Raw genomic sequence first — 15,169 nt, 5'->3', positions numbered from 1 at the left:
CAAGAAAAACCACTTGCAAGACACATCAACAAACATTATCCACATCAAGAGGAGAGCAAAAACGGCGAAATCAGTGTAATTGTTTTGGATTCAAGGCCTGTCCGTTAAACGAATGCCGTAACGCATCGCAAGGATCGCAGAATCAAATGCCGACGCTTCTCGTTACGTGTTTGCAGCAGAGTGTCACTGCCATGAGACATATACCTATCATATCTTTCCTCCAGAAACCGCTGACCGAGAGATTTGGCTTGACAATTTTTCGCCTTTGGGTCCAGCAAACAGGAAGTAGAGAAAAATGGTGCTTTTTACTCGTACGAAGCAAAAGGCTTCTTCACAGTTTTAAGCTTCGTTCCAGGGGGATGCTCATGAGGGTGGAACTTGCAGTACGGATGCACACACACGCCGTTAACAACGCTCGGGCACTGCGAGAAACAAAAAGTCAGCAAGGTTTAGGACATTTTAAGAGACAGCCAGGGGCAACGCACATGATGACCGTAAATGCAGTTCTCCACTTCGCAATCCTGACCATTCGTGCAGGGGTTCAGGCGAGCCAGATGGGATATGGCTTTCAGCTCCTCCCCGTTGGGCTTGTAGTCATGCTCGAAACAGCACTGATCGCCCTTTGAGCACGGCCCGCGAAGGTAGTGGTTATTGCAAAGCTTGTCGTTGTCTTTTCGTTTCTTGATGCGGTCGAGAACAGTTTGGTCAATATTGAGCGGAGGGTCAATGCCACGAGCGCCGGGGTTCCAGGGTGGCTGGGCCGGCACCGACTTGACAGTGACCGAAGTTGGGCGATTCGCCTGCGCATTGGTAGATTTCGGTGCTAGAGGCAGAGTAATAGTCGGGGGTGGACTGGCTTTCTGAGTAACAGTCGCGTACGATATGCTCTGCAGGGGTGTAGAAGCAACCGAGCCAGGGGAGTACATGACGGGAGAGGTCCGGTCCACCAGCTTATCCGTACGGAAGAGGTCATCGAAATTGACGACGTTAGCGCCGGTGGCGATAATCTCTCTGACCGTCGGAAAGCCTTCCAGGATGGTGATGCGCTTTCTGGTGCTATCATCGCGCAGAATCTCATCCAGAAAAGGGGCATACCCGGCGTCGTGGGAGACGCCCAAAAGAATTTGTTTGCAGTTGAAGTTGCGAAGATTCCAGCGGGTCGTCTCTTTTATCTTGGAGTCGGCTCGCTCTTTTCCGTGGCCGACATCGATGAAATCAAAAGAAGCCTTGGCCTGCGTGAAGCCCAACATAAAGTCACGAAGGTCGGTCTCGTTCTCGATGGTGCCATCTCGTTTCATAGCCTTGGCCAGTCCGGTCAGGTTAGCGACCACTTTGGTTATGATTTCGGTGTCATCCGCGTTGTCGCAGCGTCTCGAGATCTCTTGTCGCAACGCATAGGCGGCTTTCTTCCCACCCTCCAACCCCTGCTTGATGAGGTGTTCTTTGAACTACGAGCTCAGGTCAGCCAAACCGCGGCCAAAAGAAAAAGCGCCCGGCCAATATAGATGCCTCACAATTAATCCATCACCGTCAACCAGAACCAAGACATAAGGATTGCGCTGTTTCAACACGTTGTTATCCTGTGAAACATTTCCCAGCTGGGCTCGAAGCTCCTTCATCTGCTCCTGGAGCTCTCGCCTGGACTTGGTGGCATCTTCGTAGTCGAGTTGGGCATGGTGTAACCGAGTCTGGAGATCGTGGTTTTCTTTGCGTAGAGTACTTTCGACATGTTCACAGTGAATCATCAAGTCCTGCGATCGGCGGCTTATCAGTGTATGCTCGTCTGTAGAAACATGGGAGAGGAAGGACCCAAAGTCCTCGATTGGGAAGGTACCTTTATCAAACACTCTGTCCTTTCTTTTTGGGACTGGTATTCCCGATATCGAGGTATAAAGTCCATAATGGACTCCATGGTGGCATTCATTGCGAATTTGGTCGACGCCGCCAGCTTATCGGAAGACGGACTCGGAGGGTTAGAAATCGAAGGGAAGAGCCGGGAGGCTCTGTGTCGCGATGGTTGGGACAACGAGAGTAGAGAGAGATTAAAGTAACCGTATGTACGTGACTGTGCGCCAGATTGATCAGCCGTCTGGGTTCGGTGTTTGAATTGGGCCAGATCAGATTGGGGGATACAGTGTATGTAAGGGCGGAAGGGGAGGGAAGACGAGGGCGCCGAAGTAATGGCACCCCGGCCGGTAATTAATTATGCGAGCCACGCCACCTCAACTTACAGACAGTGAAAGCAGGATGCTTCAACTCTACTAGTACTGGGGGCCGGTGTGTGTTACTGTGATGTGTACGATGGCTTGGGGACTGCTTGCGCGACGCAGGAATAAAACGGGACGTGTCAGGCAGTTTGGGGAGGAGTTTTGCAGCAGATATGCTTGCTTTTGCACTTTCTTGATCGCTCCTTCCGCGCCCTGAATGTTATCGGGGGATGATGCGCTTTCGACTTTCCGGGGTGTAGTGCGTAGTGTGGATGGTGTTTCTGCGCCCCTCGTCCCCACTGAAACTTTTTGGGCGGGCGGTTCTGCTGCTAGCCAGGATGGAGCTCCAGCGACGGGAAGAGAGCGGTTGCGATCAGGTCAAAAAGGCAGCTTCGGGTTGGCTTCTGTTTTTGCTTTCTCGTGGAGCTATGTCCTTCTGCTCCCTTGCCATCTACCTGGTATCAATATAGAACAACGAAATGATTGCTTGAGTGCGTAATGTGTGTGCGCGCGCTCGTGTTTTTTTCTGGCGTACGCAAGGTGACCGACCGAACGAGCAAACCCAGGGCAGTGGATGGAAGCTTGGGAAATTCCCCAAGTTTTAACCTACGCAGCGCCAAAGAGAAGTGGAGAACTGGAGCTGCAACTAGGTACTGAACGTGTCCACCATAAGAGGTACCTTCACTAGACCCTACCTACTATAACCGCCAGGGCGTAAATAGCCTACCTATGGAGTTACAGGTCGTTGTGAATTATTACTTTCTGTTTGCCAGTAAGTGATATGGATGCCAGCCAGGTATAGATGCGGTTATATGGTGTCTAAATAAGGCTCTCTGCCTGAATATAGACAGACGACCGGCAGCCGTTGAACGATGCAAGGAGGCAGTTTCTAATCTTGGGTTCGTCGCCTTTGGAGACAGGTTGGACGCTGGACGTGGCCGTTTTTCTATTAAAAGCCTGAGCGCGTATACAGAATTGGGGCATCCCCAGGACCAACCGCATCCAAGGTCAATCCGCCATGGCGCTTGTTTCCATGTATGTAGTTTTGGATAGATTCTGTTCTAATTTTTGTATTACCAGAATAAACGATAGGTCGTATAACTAGGTGGTTTGAGTGGTCTCGTTTCGTGCTCATTCGTTCTAGTAACTTCCATTGAAGTAGTCGGCATCCATCGTGCTGATCGTGAGCTACGGCAAGTGTCCCGATGGCAAGATTAGCCCAGAGTCCACCCTGCCCAGTGTTGCCCGCCGAATCCACCTTTTGGGCGGCTCTCTCTCCACACTCCACTTTCTGTCTTTCTTTTCCCGTCTCTCCTCGTCGCTCGTCGCTCTTCGTGTCCGGCTAGCCGGCTTGGGCCTCCTCGTCCAGCAATTGATTCGAGCTGAGCATTGAAACATGAACATGGCATCGTGCAAGCCGCGAGACGCCCCGACCCCCCTTGTATCACTTCCTTTACCACCCATCCGTACATGACCTCCGACTCAGCAGCAACGAGAATGTAATGTAAATTGCTGAGCTTCGAGCATTAATCAACGGGGCGTAATTCAGTATGCAGGAAGGTATCAATGCATGTTTCTCCAAAGCATCAACAACTCTCCCCTCTCTCATTGAACTCATTGAAAGGTGGCTTTCTACCGTCTCCCTCACCCAATGAAAGGACGCTGTTCTGGATCCTGATTCCCACATACCACCGACTACTGCCGTGCGACAGCCGCAACAGCCAAGCCACCTTCACCCTTCCAATCACAACCGCCATTGGACTGATGGAGGGTATCCTTTTGTGTCCGGTGTGTCCAGAAGCCTTTCCTCCCAGACTCGCTTTCTATTGACGCACCATCTACCCTATCTGTCGGCTGACAGCAGTGGGTGGGCTGCGTTGCATCTGTGGAACATATGTAAGGTTAGGTACTTTTTAGCAAGGCAGAATTCGGGGTCCGTTGCCGAATCCTCTGTCTCTCTGCCTCTCTTCCTTGGCTCTTATCTCATCCTTACTCCGAAAAGAACGACGGAGAGGGGAAAGAAAGAGAGAAAGCCCGGAACAGCTTACTACGCCTTGTCATATCGGGCGCTTGCGCATAGATATGCACCTCTGAAAAGTGCCACACACACACCATTCCCAGCTGTGACTCCAAGCATCTTCCGGTTCGGTACTTGTTGGCTTGAGGACCTCGAAGCAGTTACGTGTCCCGTCTGCTGGCAGCCTGCCACAAACAGCGTCAGCGGGGGACTTGGGCTGTTGGGCACGTACAGAGTCTCTTCAATGTGATGATATATTGGTACCGCACTGCAATCGCAACCGCATCGCAACCGCGTGGCACAATTCTCTTGGTGCCTGGTCCGGATCCATACATACACCTATCTATACGTATACGGTAATGGATAACTGCCTTGACTACATACATGTACTTACATATCCCTATGCCGGCCTGACCCCGCATGTGGCATGGGGTTGCAGTAGGAGTAGATGTGCTGCTGCGCCCCCTTTGCTGCAGTTACACTACATCAAACCTACCCTGCCCTATCTACTACACTCCCTTCCACTTACGACTGCCACTTGATTACATCTATTGACTCAGAGGGGGTGGTGACATGATCCAAACACAACCCGTAAAACAGCCCATCATCCGTGACCAAAGTCCTACGTGAATACCATGCAATTTATCGAATGGCGTATTGTCGTATGCCACCCACTTGCAGCTCGTCAGCTGCTACTGCGAACCCAGGTTACCTGCCGAAAGAGAAGGCCTGAAAGGAGCGCGACCCGCATCCATCAATGCCCAAACCCGAAGCCCTGAAAAAGGCTGGCACGATTGGAGCGAAATCTGTTGGAAGAATATGCTGAGGTATGTCCATGGATTGTATGCGGAGTCAATGTGAAATATACGAGCTACCCCTATACTGTTGCCGCCTCAAACTCAAATAGGGGTAGCTCGTAGATCGTTTCTGCACATACACCCAATAACTCCTATAAGCTACCTAGTGACCATGAGATGCCTGATTCGATGTTCCAACATGCACATCGCATAGTTAACATACACAACTAATCGCGCCTCGATCAACCATCTCGACACGGGCACGATCCTGCTTCTGAATGAGCCTCCCTTAAAACTCCAAAAGTAAACCAACCTCTTTGACAAGACGTAAGTGTACCTCATAACTCGTTTCAATTGACGTCGATCCATCATCGTGTACTTATATGTAGCTATCCGGAATATATGGAACAAGTACGAGTCCACAGCCTCTCTCGTAGTAGATAAGCACCTATGTAATATGTAAACAGCATCATGATAGCCCAGACACACCATAACCTTGTGAGAACTTCTTGCTGCTCCTCTTCCGATTATCCTCTTCTTAGATGATCATGACGATGAAGATGATCACGAAGAAGCCAAGGGAGTAGTGGTTATCCAAAACCCCTCCACCCAAGCCTAGTCTGCCCCGGACTTCCGTCTTCCTTGATCGCATCGTTCTCGGCAAGCAGATTGCGTGATGCAAAACGGGAACGTACCCATTGTTCGGATATGTCTTCGCTTCCCCATCTCATCAAGACCGGTCCCATCATCGATCCGATTCCGCCATCCATATATTTTTATAGTTACGATGTGAACCGCTCTTTACCCTTATCGAAGAGTCCTTGGGCCTAGGGGGTGTCTTTGGGCTCCTCGGGACTTTTGTCAGACAGGTCAGGGTCGTATACCAATACGTGTCAACGAAGGATTCCGCGACGACTGGTGCGTCACCTCCATCCCATACCGGAGGTTTCCAATTGGTCCGTCGATACCTCTTTCAATATGGCGGGAATTGATTCAACAAGTTCCATATCGTATCGTTCCCGAAATCGCCGCCAAACTGCCACGGCACCTCGTCCGCACCGGCGCCCATTCCGGCCATAGCCGCCGCCGCAGCTACCGCCTCGTCGCTTCCCGTCACCCCGTCCATGGCCGTACCCGGGTTAGAAGCAGCAGCGCCCCACATGCCTCCTCCATGTGCGCCTCCCGCTCCTACTCCGGCGGTAATGCCCGGTACCGCCCCTGCCCCGCTGACCCCGCTGCCATCGTCGCGGAACCCTTGTAGGTCGTTGTAAGCCACGTCGCCCATCGGATACATGGGCGGCAGCGAGCTGAAGTCGAAGTCGGTCGGGAACGGCCAGTCGGACGACGCCGCAGCCGCAGCCGCCGCCGCCGAGCTGTCTTGAGAGAAGAGTGCAGGATCCGTGTTCGCCATAGTATTCGTTGGCGCCGCCGCCGCCGTGTAATCCGACGAGGATGGATAATGTCCCGACGCAGTGGAGACAGATCCCGCAGTGGAGGGCACGGAGGGGTGATTACTCTGGTAACTACTGCTGTTCGATACGGACGGCGCCGTCGTCGGCTCCGAAGACGCGGCGACCGAGCTGGAAGCGGGCGTGTTTGCCATCTCGGACGTTTTAGACCGGTTCATCCGGGCGCAAATCGCCTGCAGCTCGGGGTCGTTCTGCGGGCAGGTGAACGAGGCCGGGCAGGTTCCGTCGAGGAAGCCGTGGCCCATGGCCTTTTCAGCCGGATGTAGATGGCGTTCAGGACGCTCAATGCTGCGTGAGCCAGTCGGTTACGTGCCGCCACTGCGATGCCGAGTTAGCGAGAGCTCCGATGCCTCGGTCCCAATTAAGTAGTGATCAGATCATGCCATCTGGCCCCGGGGTTGGCCCAGGCCTGCGAGGCCGGGCCGAATCAACAACTCCATAGCTACAATGCAACTTACTTGTCTCAAAGCGCAGAACACCCCACTGAAAATGCTGCAACGCACTGCTGAGCAGCTCGGGGTGTTCCTTGGGGAATAAAATATAGATGCTTGCCACCATGACAATAGCATCGAATGTGCCGAAGAACAGACTAAAGGTTTTGTACTGGTGCGGACTCAATGCGGCGAACTGGTACCGCTGCGCCTCCAGCATTGCTAAGCTGGCCTTCAGCGCCTCATACCGGCTGCTCGCGCGCGTGAAGATGTACGGCCGGTGCAGCGCCATGAAGTTGAACGACAGGCTCTGTGGCAGTGTTGGGCGCATCATTTTCAGCCACCAGCACTCGGGAAGATCATCGTAACGGGTGTCCGGGTTATCAAGGCGCAAAGCGGCCGGCATGCGGGCCTGTAGGTCGAGTAAGTCCTGGTGTATCTTCTCGACCTTGGAGAAGTCCTTTGGGAACGGACCCTCCTTCTCCAAATCCAGGATCTCGCGCAACGGTTTCATTATCTCAAAGGTCCAAAGGGCCCTCGTCAACGGTGTCGGAGGATCATCTTCGCCACGCGGGTAGATGGGTGTTTTCCTTCTGTCTTTGGGTATCTGGGCATCTATGGGGAGGCTCCTCTTGAGTGGCCGAAAGTCCACGCTCGTCGGCCGGCCAAGCACGGCGCCCGTGTGGAGATCCCATACGACCAAAATCATCCATAAACGTCGTCGGTGCTCAGCCTCCCACATGGCCTCCAATGATTTCTCCGTGCTATCATTCGGGTTCGGTATCGGGTCGAACTGGTCTCGATGCAAGCCAATCTCCTGGGCATCGCGAACAGCAGTACCCACTTGGTGCCACTGCAACCGTGTCAGAAAGCTGTCACTGGAAATCTGGAAATCGCGTCCTGGGTGTTAAACTTACGGCTTCGGTAACCTGACCGGTATATTTCAAGAATCCGGCTCTCATCCACCCAGCCAGAACGGTGGACATGGTCATCTGTCTCTTCCCAAGCAATGATAGCAGCGCCATGCCGGTCTCGCTATACTCGATAGCTATATCCTCAAACGTCATGTTTCCCGCATACTTGAGCGACGAGAACGTCTCGTCCGCCTCAGTCGGGATCGCCAACAGAGCCGTGGCCAGAACCTGGAACACCAAAGCCGGCAGTGACCGCAGCGAGGGTTCTATGGCCTGAGGCCCAGCTGTGGACAGGACATTATATGGTAGGTTGTACCACGCAGCTACCTGCTCGTTGAACATGACCTCGTCGAGAGCGTAGTACATCGTGTTAAACTCCTTGAAGTATATGCTGATGAGCTGTTCCACGAACATGCGGGCGGGAAGATGCCGGATCAGACTCTTGTAACGCTCTCTCGATGCGAAGTGGTCGCCCTCCTGTGTCTCGGTCGTGATGCCGGTCAACGGTTGCCCGCTTGCGCCCTCGATTTTCTGCAGGAAGCCCAGGGTCGAGGCGCCGTTCTGCGCATAGCCAAAATCGGCGGCCTTCATGGGCATATTCTCGGCCGGCGAGCCCTGCTCGGGAATGTTGCTGATGTGGTGGCCATTTGCGGTCTTGGCGCGGTCCTGGTCCTTGGTCAAAGGTGTTCCCGTTTCGTATCGGCAGCTTCTAAGCGCTGGGGGTCAGCAAATCTGGGGGTGCTCTCTCCAAAGGTTACATTAGGTAGATATAAGTCGATAGAGGGCGCAAGAAGAAGAAGAATCGAACGGAATGGGGACCCACGATTCCTTGCCGCGCGACGTGCAATTAGTGCAGGGCAGCTTGCGGTCGCATTTCTGCTTGCGCCGGTGGCACTCTGTGCAACTGATGACGATGCGCCGGCGTTTTCGGGGCGGTGGCTTCGATCCGGCCTCGTTGGCTGCGCTGCCGTTGCTGCTGTCGTGATGGTCGGCGTGGTTGTTGGCACTGCTGCTTCTGCTGCCGTGCGGCTTCACGTCGCTGGTGTTGCCGTCCTCGACTGCGGACTCGGCGTCCGGCATGGTGGCTGGTTGAGTCGGTCGGCCTGTCGATCGATTGTCGGGTTACAGAATGGGGCTTTGCCCGTTTTGTCCTGTCCTGTCCTGTCCTGTCCTGCCTGCTGCTCTCTTTTCAAAGTCGGTTCTTCCGGTCCAGCAGTGGTCAGGCACGGCGGGGACGGGCGTTCGGTCGAGGATAAAAATCAATCAATGGCAGGTATGCCTATGCGGAATTGAACAGGTCGGCTTCAAAGCATCGCAGGCGGCGGCGATGACCATCGTATGGGAGGAGGAGTCGTACTGCAAGTAATGCTTCTTTCCATCCAAGCAAGCAAGCGATCCAATGGCGAGAGATCTCTATGCAGACCATCGTCCGCATCACCTAATCAATTGATCCTGGAGATGAGCTCGAACATGGAAACCCAACAACCCCACCTCCCAATTCTCTAGCCCAGGCCCGGGCTTGATAGCGCCGCTTATCAGTGGCACATTGATTGATTGAATGCCTTCTGTAAGTCGGAGAGTACATACATCGTATACTTCGTTTGCAGCTTCTCTCCAGCACCCTTCTCTCTATATTGAACACGGCGCCTATGTATACACCGGATCCAATGAGTTCCGTAGCAGATCTAAGATACGAAGGCGTATGCTAAAGTGATGGTGTTGAATAAGTACCTACCTATGTACTTACTTACATAAAGGCACGGCATTGTAGAGGATGGATCCCCAAAACGAACCGGGATCGTATTTAGAACCCAGTACTTCCATACATGTAGTAGTATACAGCCAATCCCAGGTATATCCTCAACCTGGGCACTAACTACGGCCTCCCCTCGGTCTATGCCCCAATTTGTCATGCAGGTTGTCATGGCATAGGGTTAATGAATCAGTCAGGACTCGGTACTTGCACCTCCCCAAGAAACTATTACCTCACCGTATTGCGCATAGAGAAGAGGCGGTCACTATCCGCAGCTGCATGTAACATATCAAATACTGGCTCTGGCCCCCATCTCATTATACTAGACTCTATTATAGGTAGGTATGTAGTGTGGCAAACAAGCCAGCGGTGTGTGCTGCAGCCTTCTAGACGACCGGTTCTGTCACATTACCCTGTATGGTTCGTGCTACGTCTCGATCCGGGCGTTTTTGCAGCAACGTCAGTCGGGATGCATGATGGGAAAGCCGTCCAGTATGGGATAATGCTCATGACCAAGTTACCGGCGCTCCGAGTCGATTTTGTACCATGCACGACTGTCTAAATATGTGAAGCTGTTATCCATAAGAATCCAGAACTCCAAACTCAAAAAGCCAAATTCGCAAGGTCTCGGTACTATCAGGTCTCCTGCATCCCGCCAAAGTAGACAGGTGTAGCTCCCTCATATTCAATTACTGGCTTGTCCGTTTCTGGTAAGCTGTCCAGGCCCTGTCGCGGTACCGCTTAGCTTCTGCCTGGGGGTCTCCGGCCTTGATGATGCCGCGTCCAACAATGATGATGTCTGTGCCGCAAAGGCCGACCAGCTTGGCAGGTGTGTTGTAGTTCTGGCCCAGGCCATCTCCCATAACGGCTCCGTTCTCCTCCTCGCCCTCAGGGGGCAGCTGGCAACCGGGCGTCATGTGCAGGAAGCTGTCGGTTGGGCTTGAATTCAGGTTCTCTTGCGAAACAAAACCCATGACGAAGTCCTTGTGCTCCCTCGCGGCCTCTACACACGCTTGCGTATACTCCTCGTTCATGAAGTTGCCCGTGCTCGACATTTGCGCCAGGATTAAAAGGCCGCGCTCGTAAGGGGGCCTCGATGCCGGCGAGCACAAGCTCGTCGCCTTCGTCTATCCGGCTACCGAATCGCGGGGAGTCGACGGGCTCAAAAGACTGCGTAACGGTGGTGATGGATACAATGCTTCCTTTTCGACCGTCGTTGTCCCGTTGGTAGGGACCTGGCGCAGCCATCTCCCTTGTACCGAGATGCCCGTTGCCCTCGTCGTTCTCGGCTCCATTCTCCTCGTCGAAGACATCGGAAACGGGGTGCCGACAGAGACCGAGGTCTTCACTTCGTAGTTGACGCGCGACCGCCACTTGGCCGCGGCTTCTGCAAGCCCCTGTACCGCAGCTTTGCCAGGGACCATGTTGACGTTGACAATGTGGGCCCAGTCGATGATACGAGCAGTGCCGCCAGTGTACTGCATTTGCACCGTGTGTCCAATATCGCCGAATTTGCGGTCTTCGAAAATGAGGAAGCCATGCTTTCTGGCTAAGGAACCCAGCTTGGCGCCGGTGCCGGTCTGAGGGTGGTAGTCCCATCCGGCCAAAATATCGTAATGCGTTTTCAGGACAACGATTGAGGGGCCAACCTTATCGGCCAAGTGCAGCAACTCGCGGGCGGACGTAACATCAGCGCTGAGACACAGGTTGGACTGCTTCAATTCCATGAGGCGCAAAAGGTAGTTAGACAGGGGGTGCGAGGCGCCCTTCGCTCTCTCGGCGAAGGTCGCCTTGAGCGTAGGGTGTTTCGGCCGGTCGGCGCACATGGTGATGAGATCGATCGTGTGTGGTGGTGTGGGGTTGGTTTAGGGATACGATGAACGGCTGAAGATATTGGAGGTCGCGAAAGCAACAGTTATATCTGGACTGCAGCCTTTGGGGGAGAGGCAGTAGTAGTAGCAGGTAAATGTAGGTATGTATGTAGGTATGGAGTAAACAGAACAGGAAAGTGCAGTCAAGTATCGATGGTCTCGTACTTGGCGCTCCTTTTTGTTCAATAGGCACGTGTTGTTATTGGGGGGGCAATGAACATAAAAGTCGTTTAATTTTCTGAGACGGGCGGGCCGAGAAGCAGAATGGCAGGGAAGCTGGAGGTTGGAGCAGATTAGGACAGGACTAGAAAAAGAATCCAATGCCTAGGACACCGCCTGCGAATCCGTTGCTTTCGCTACCTGATGCTTAGCTGGGAGCTGTCGCATTAGGGATGTACTGTGCCCAGTGCAGCGCTGAAAGCCGCCAGACCAGCAACGACACCACCCAGTAGGCTCCAGAAGTGGTTCGATTTTGCTCAGCAGAAGGGCTGAGGCAGAGCAAATGAGAGCAGGGCAGTCGAGCCGGTGGAGCTTCCGTGATGTCAAATTCGATCCCGCTCCAAGGGTCTAGTCATGGGACTAGACCATTTCAATTTGCAGGTACATGAGAAAAAATGGGAGATTTAGGGGATATGGCAGAATACGTGTCCCAATCCACAATTAGCAGCAGCACAGTGATATAGAGTCTTATGGGCAAGTCGCAAATGCGGTCAACGCGGATTGGGCGCAGATGGGCTAGGAGGGGGGCTCTGGGGGGCAGTGCCGCAATGCCGTCGGTCGGAATAGGAGGCGATGGCGATGGGGAGAGAAAAGGAAGGAAAAAGTGAGAAGTCGCCCGCTGGGGACGAGGGAATCAAGGCCCTTGAAAAGGACTGCACTGGACTGTCAGATTGATCAGTCGCATCGTGCCCGTCCGTCCGTCCATCTCTCTCCCTCCAAACATCCGTTGCCTACAAACGCCAACGCCTTGCCTTACCTTGCATAGGGCTAACAGTAAGGTACTACCTGCTACCAGACTACCTGCCGTACGTGTATACTTGCCAATTTGTGATGCCTGCCTGCCCGCCCGCCCGCCCGCCTGCCCGCCTAGCCACATGCAGTGACTGAGTAGATCAGAGGTCGATCGCAAAAGCCGTAGGGCATCTAGGCATGCAGACCGTTGCACATGCACCTGCAAGTCCAGTGAGTAGGGCAGAGATAAGTGGGCTCGGTTTGCTTATATGCACATGCATGGTCAAACGCTTGACGCCTACAAACGGGCCAGGGTCTTGTATCCATTGATTGACATCTCCTGTGAGCTGGATCTGTAGGTTAGCTAGTAGTACATAAACAGACCCGGCAACGGCGAGCGCGCAAAAGCGCCAGTCAGGTGTCAGGCAGGATCAGGAGAGACTGATAGACAGACAGCAGAGAGAGAGGGTGTTGGACAGCCCCTCTCTGACAACACTTGACGATCGACATGAGTAAGAAAGAAACGCTGGTGGTTGGGCTCTGCATTGGCTCGTCTTCTATTGTACTGCCACGCCATGATCAACCAACGCTTGAGATGCACCTCGACCTCTCGACCTCCCTAAGGTCGGAATAGTTGCGAAATACTACTCGCCACACAGCGTGAAGCCCGATAGCAGCATATACGATTCTGGCCCAAGCAGGACATGTGTCGGAGAGGTTGTCGGCGCTAATGTGTGCCGAATTACTCGTCGCCTACGCGTAGCTCCGAGTGTCAGGCAGAGTCCCGGCGCTGGATTTCCCACCCGTATTTGTTACTATTGCATGCAAGCGGTTGAGTCCGCCCCTGTTCTCGATTCAGAATGGCATGAACCCTACCTTACGTCTCATGCACCCCGAACATAGTCTGAAAACTTGCCGCAATAGGCACTGCGTTATCGTATGAGATGCCTCCCCTTCGACCCCGCTATGAGACCCTGAGGATCCGATTCTCAACTCGAGCAGGCCCTCTTATGTACCCAGGCTCGTACCTTGCCTCGACCGTCTGGAGCTGAAAAGGGAACCCTGAACATGATTGATCACATCAGGAAGTCGGACCTTTGGGCGTAACATGTGGTGCCTCGGAGAGCTGGCGAGGGGTCTGATAAGTCTATTAAGCTACTCACAGTTATGGGACGCCGGAGGCTTCCGAGAAGCCCCCATGGTAAGCTGGTAGCACCAATGGGTAAGCCCATTTGAGAATCGATGCCTTTCAGCCCTGCGGTCTAGGCTTCGCTCGCTCGGTTGCTAGGGCCTGTTGGGCCTCAGTCCATGTTGGCGATCAGCAGGTATGCACCTCTTATGTTGCTATTCATAACCTGTTCGTTGGGGTGGGGCATGGGCGTGACTGTGTGAGTGCGAGGACTGATGGCTGTATTCTGGATTATGTACCTATATAACCAACCGTATGTGGTGGTGGTGGTGTTGGTGAAGCTTGTCGAGCCTGTTCCTGAGACCTCCCACGCTCGACGTAGTGCCACGCATTGGATCTCTACTCAACACTCAGCGTACTTCGCCATAAAAGCTAGCATATGGTGATCTGCAAATGGAATTCTGACATATTGCATTTTGATATGCGAAAATTCGTTCAGCGCCAAAACGGGTTCATTTGTTTTACTCACTCAACGTCTTGGCAAGCCCCTGTGCAGCAGCTGCAGCCGTGTGTCAAGCTTGGCGGTTTGGCGAAGTCGCGTGCCTCCAGACCACGCCAGGCATGGACAGATTGGCTTTGGCCATTAGTGGCAGTGGCAGTTACAGTGCGATAAGAACAGTCCGGTTTTTATTTTATATTCATTGATGTTCCCAGTCTCAAGAGAGACCGGTCTGTGTATGATGAAATCCAAGCAAGCTGTCAATATATACATGTATGTATTGATATCGGTTGGGTAGGTAAGGTATGGAACCGATCAGGTAAGCTGTAAGTACCTACCTCCAGATGGCGCATGCAGGCAAGCTCATACTACTCAAGCTACAAGCTGGAGCTCTCGGGAGGGACGGAGTAGATGTACCTATCAGGTCGCCAAGAGGTCTGAAATGATGTTTCCTGATGGCATTGACGATGGCAATAGCAAGCCGATTGGTATGCAGAAAGAAGGTGCCCGTGGCTACTGTAAATGTCCGCCGGACTTTGCTTTTTCAGCGCGAGCAGCTTCTCAGATACAGAAGCCGGTGATGCCGACGATGCGTCTCGAGGTATTGGTACATCAATCAGCGCCTCATGCAGGTTGGATGGAACATGTGCCTGCCTGCCTGCGTTATCTCCAAAAACACCGACGTAGTCTCCAAGCATTTCCGTCCCAGGGTTTGCAGTCCATCCGCATCATCATTATCAGCCGACAGGTGTCCATCTTTCATCTGCATCACCGTTGTTGAAAGGGAATTAATTAGACGGCATCTCGCCTCGCCTCGTCCTCTATTGCAGCCGAGAAGAAAAAGACAGGCTACTTAGCATCGAAATCATTCCGGGATCCCGGATCAAGCCCCCCCTTTCTGCCTTTCTCAGATTTGCGAGCGAGGGAAAACCGGAGCGGCGGGTCCCAAAATTTTGGCACTACGTAAGTTTCTGGAACAACGCGAGACGATTTCGTCAGCAGCGAGGACTTTCAGGTTCCAAGCCGTCCCCGTTGGTTGATTCGGCCACTTCGGCGTGGCGTGAGTGGGTGTAAGTGGTGCAAGCTGGGCAGAAAATAATAATAGCAGCACAGCAGCAGAACAGGTAGCTC

The 15,169-nt window shown here is 53.3% G+C and overlaps 3 protein-coding genes across 3 annotated transcripts; all 3 read right to left on the bottom strand.

The window, feature by feature from the left end:
* Nucleotides 1-305: 305 nt before the first annotated feature.
* Nucleotides 306-1,912, bottom strand: PG997_000959 (uncharacterized protein; the record flags this gene model as incomplete). The annotated part of the gene is made up of 4 exons (XM_066805274.1): nucleotides 306-422; nucleotides 486-1,448; nucleotides 1,515-1,751; nucleotides 1,835-1,912. The coding sequence occupies 4 exons, from the start codon at nucleotides 1,910-1,912 to the stop codon at nucleotides 306-308; spliced, it is 1,395 nt and encodes a 464-aa protein (XP_066675047.1).
* Nucleotides 1,913-5,994: 4,082 nt separating this feature from the next.
* Nucleotides 5,995-8,915, bottom strand: PG997_000958 (fungal specific transcription factor domain-containing protein; the record flags this gene model as incomplete). The annotated part of the gene is made up of 4 exons (XM_066805273.1): nucleotides 5,995-6,778; nucleotides 6,945-7,774; nucleotides 7,839-8,544; nucleotides 8,659-8,915. 4 exons carry the CDS (start codon nucleotides 8,913-8,915, stop codon nucleotides 5,995-5,997), a joined length of 2,577 nt encoding a protein of 858 aa, XP_066675046.1.
* Nucleotides 8,916-10,277: 1,362 nt separating this feature from the next.
* On the bottom strand, nucleotides 10,278-11,414 carry PG997_000957 (orotidine-5 -phosphate decarboxylase; the record flags this gene model as incomplete). Its single annotated transcript, XM_066805272.1, has 2 exons — nucleotides 10,278-10,680; nucleotides 10,783-11,414. The coding sequence occupies 2 exons, from the start codon at nucleotides 11,412-11,414 to the stop codon at nucleotides 10,278-10,280; spliced, it is 1,035 nt and encodes a 344-aa protein (XP_066675045.1).
* Nucleotides 11,415-15,169: the final 3,755 nt, after the last annotated feature.

The sequence above is a fragment of the Apiospora hydei genome (assembly GCF_038363865.1).
Source record: "Apiospora hydei strain CBS 114990 chromosome Unknown utg000002l_segment0_segment0, whole genome shotgun sequence".
Lineage (NCBI taxonomy): Eukaryota > Fungi > Ascomycota > Sordariomycetes > Amphisphaeriales > Apiosporaceae > Apiospora > Apiospora hydei.
This window is presented reverse-complemented; position numbering and strand designations above follow the sequence as displayed.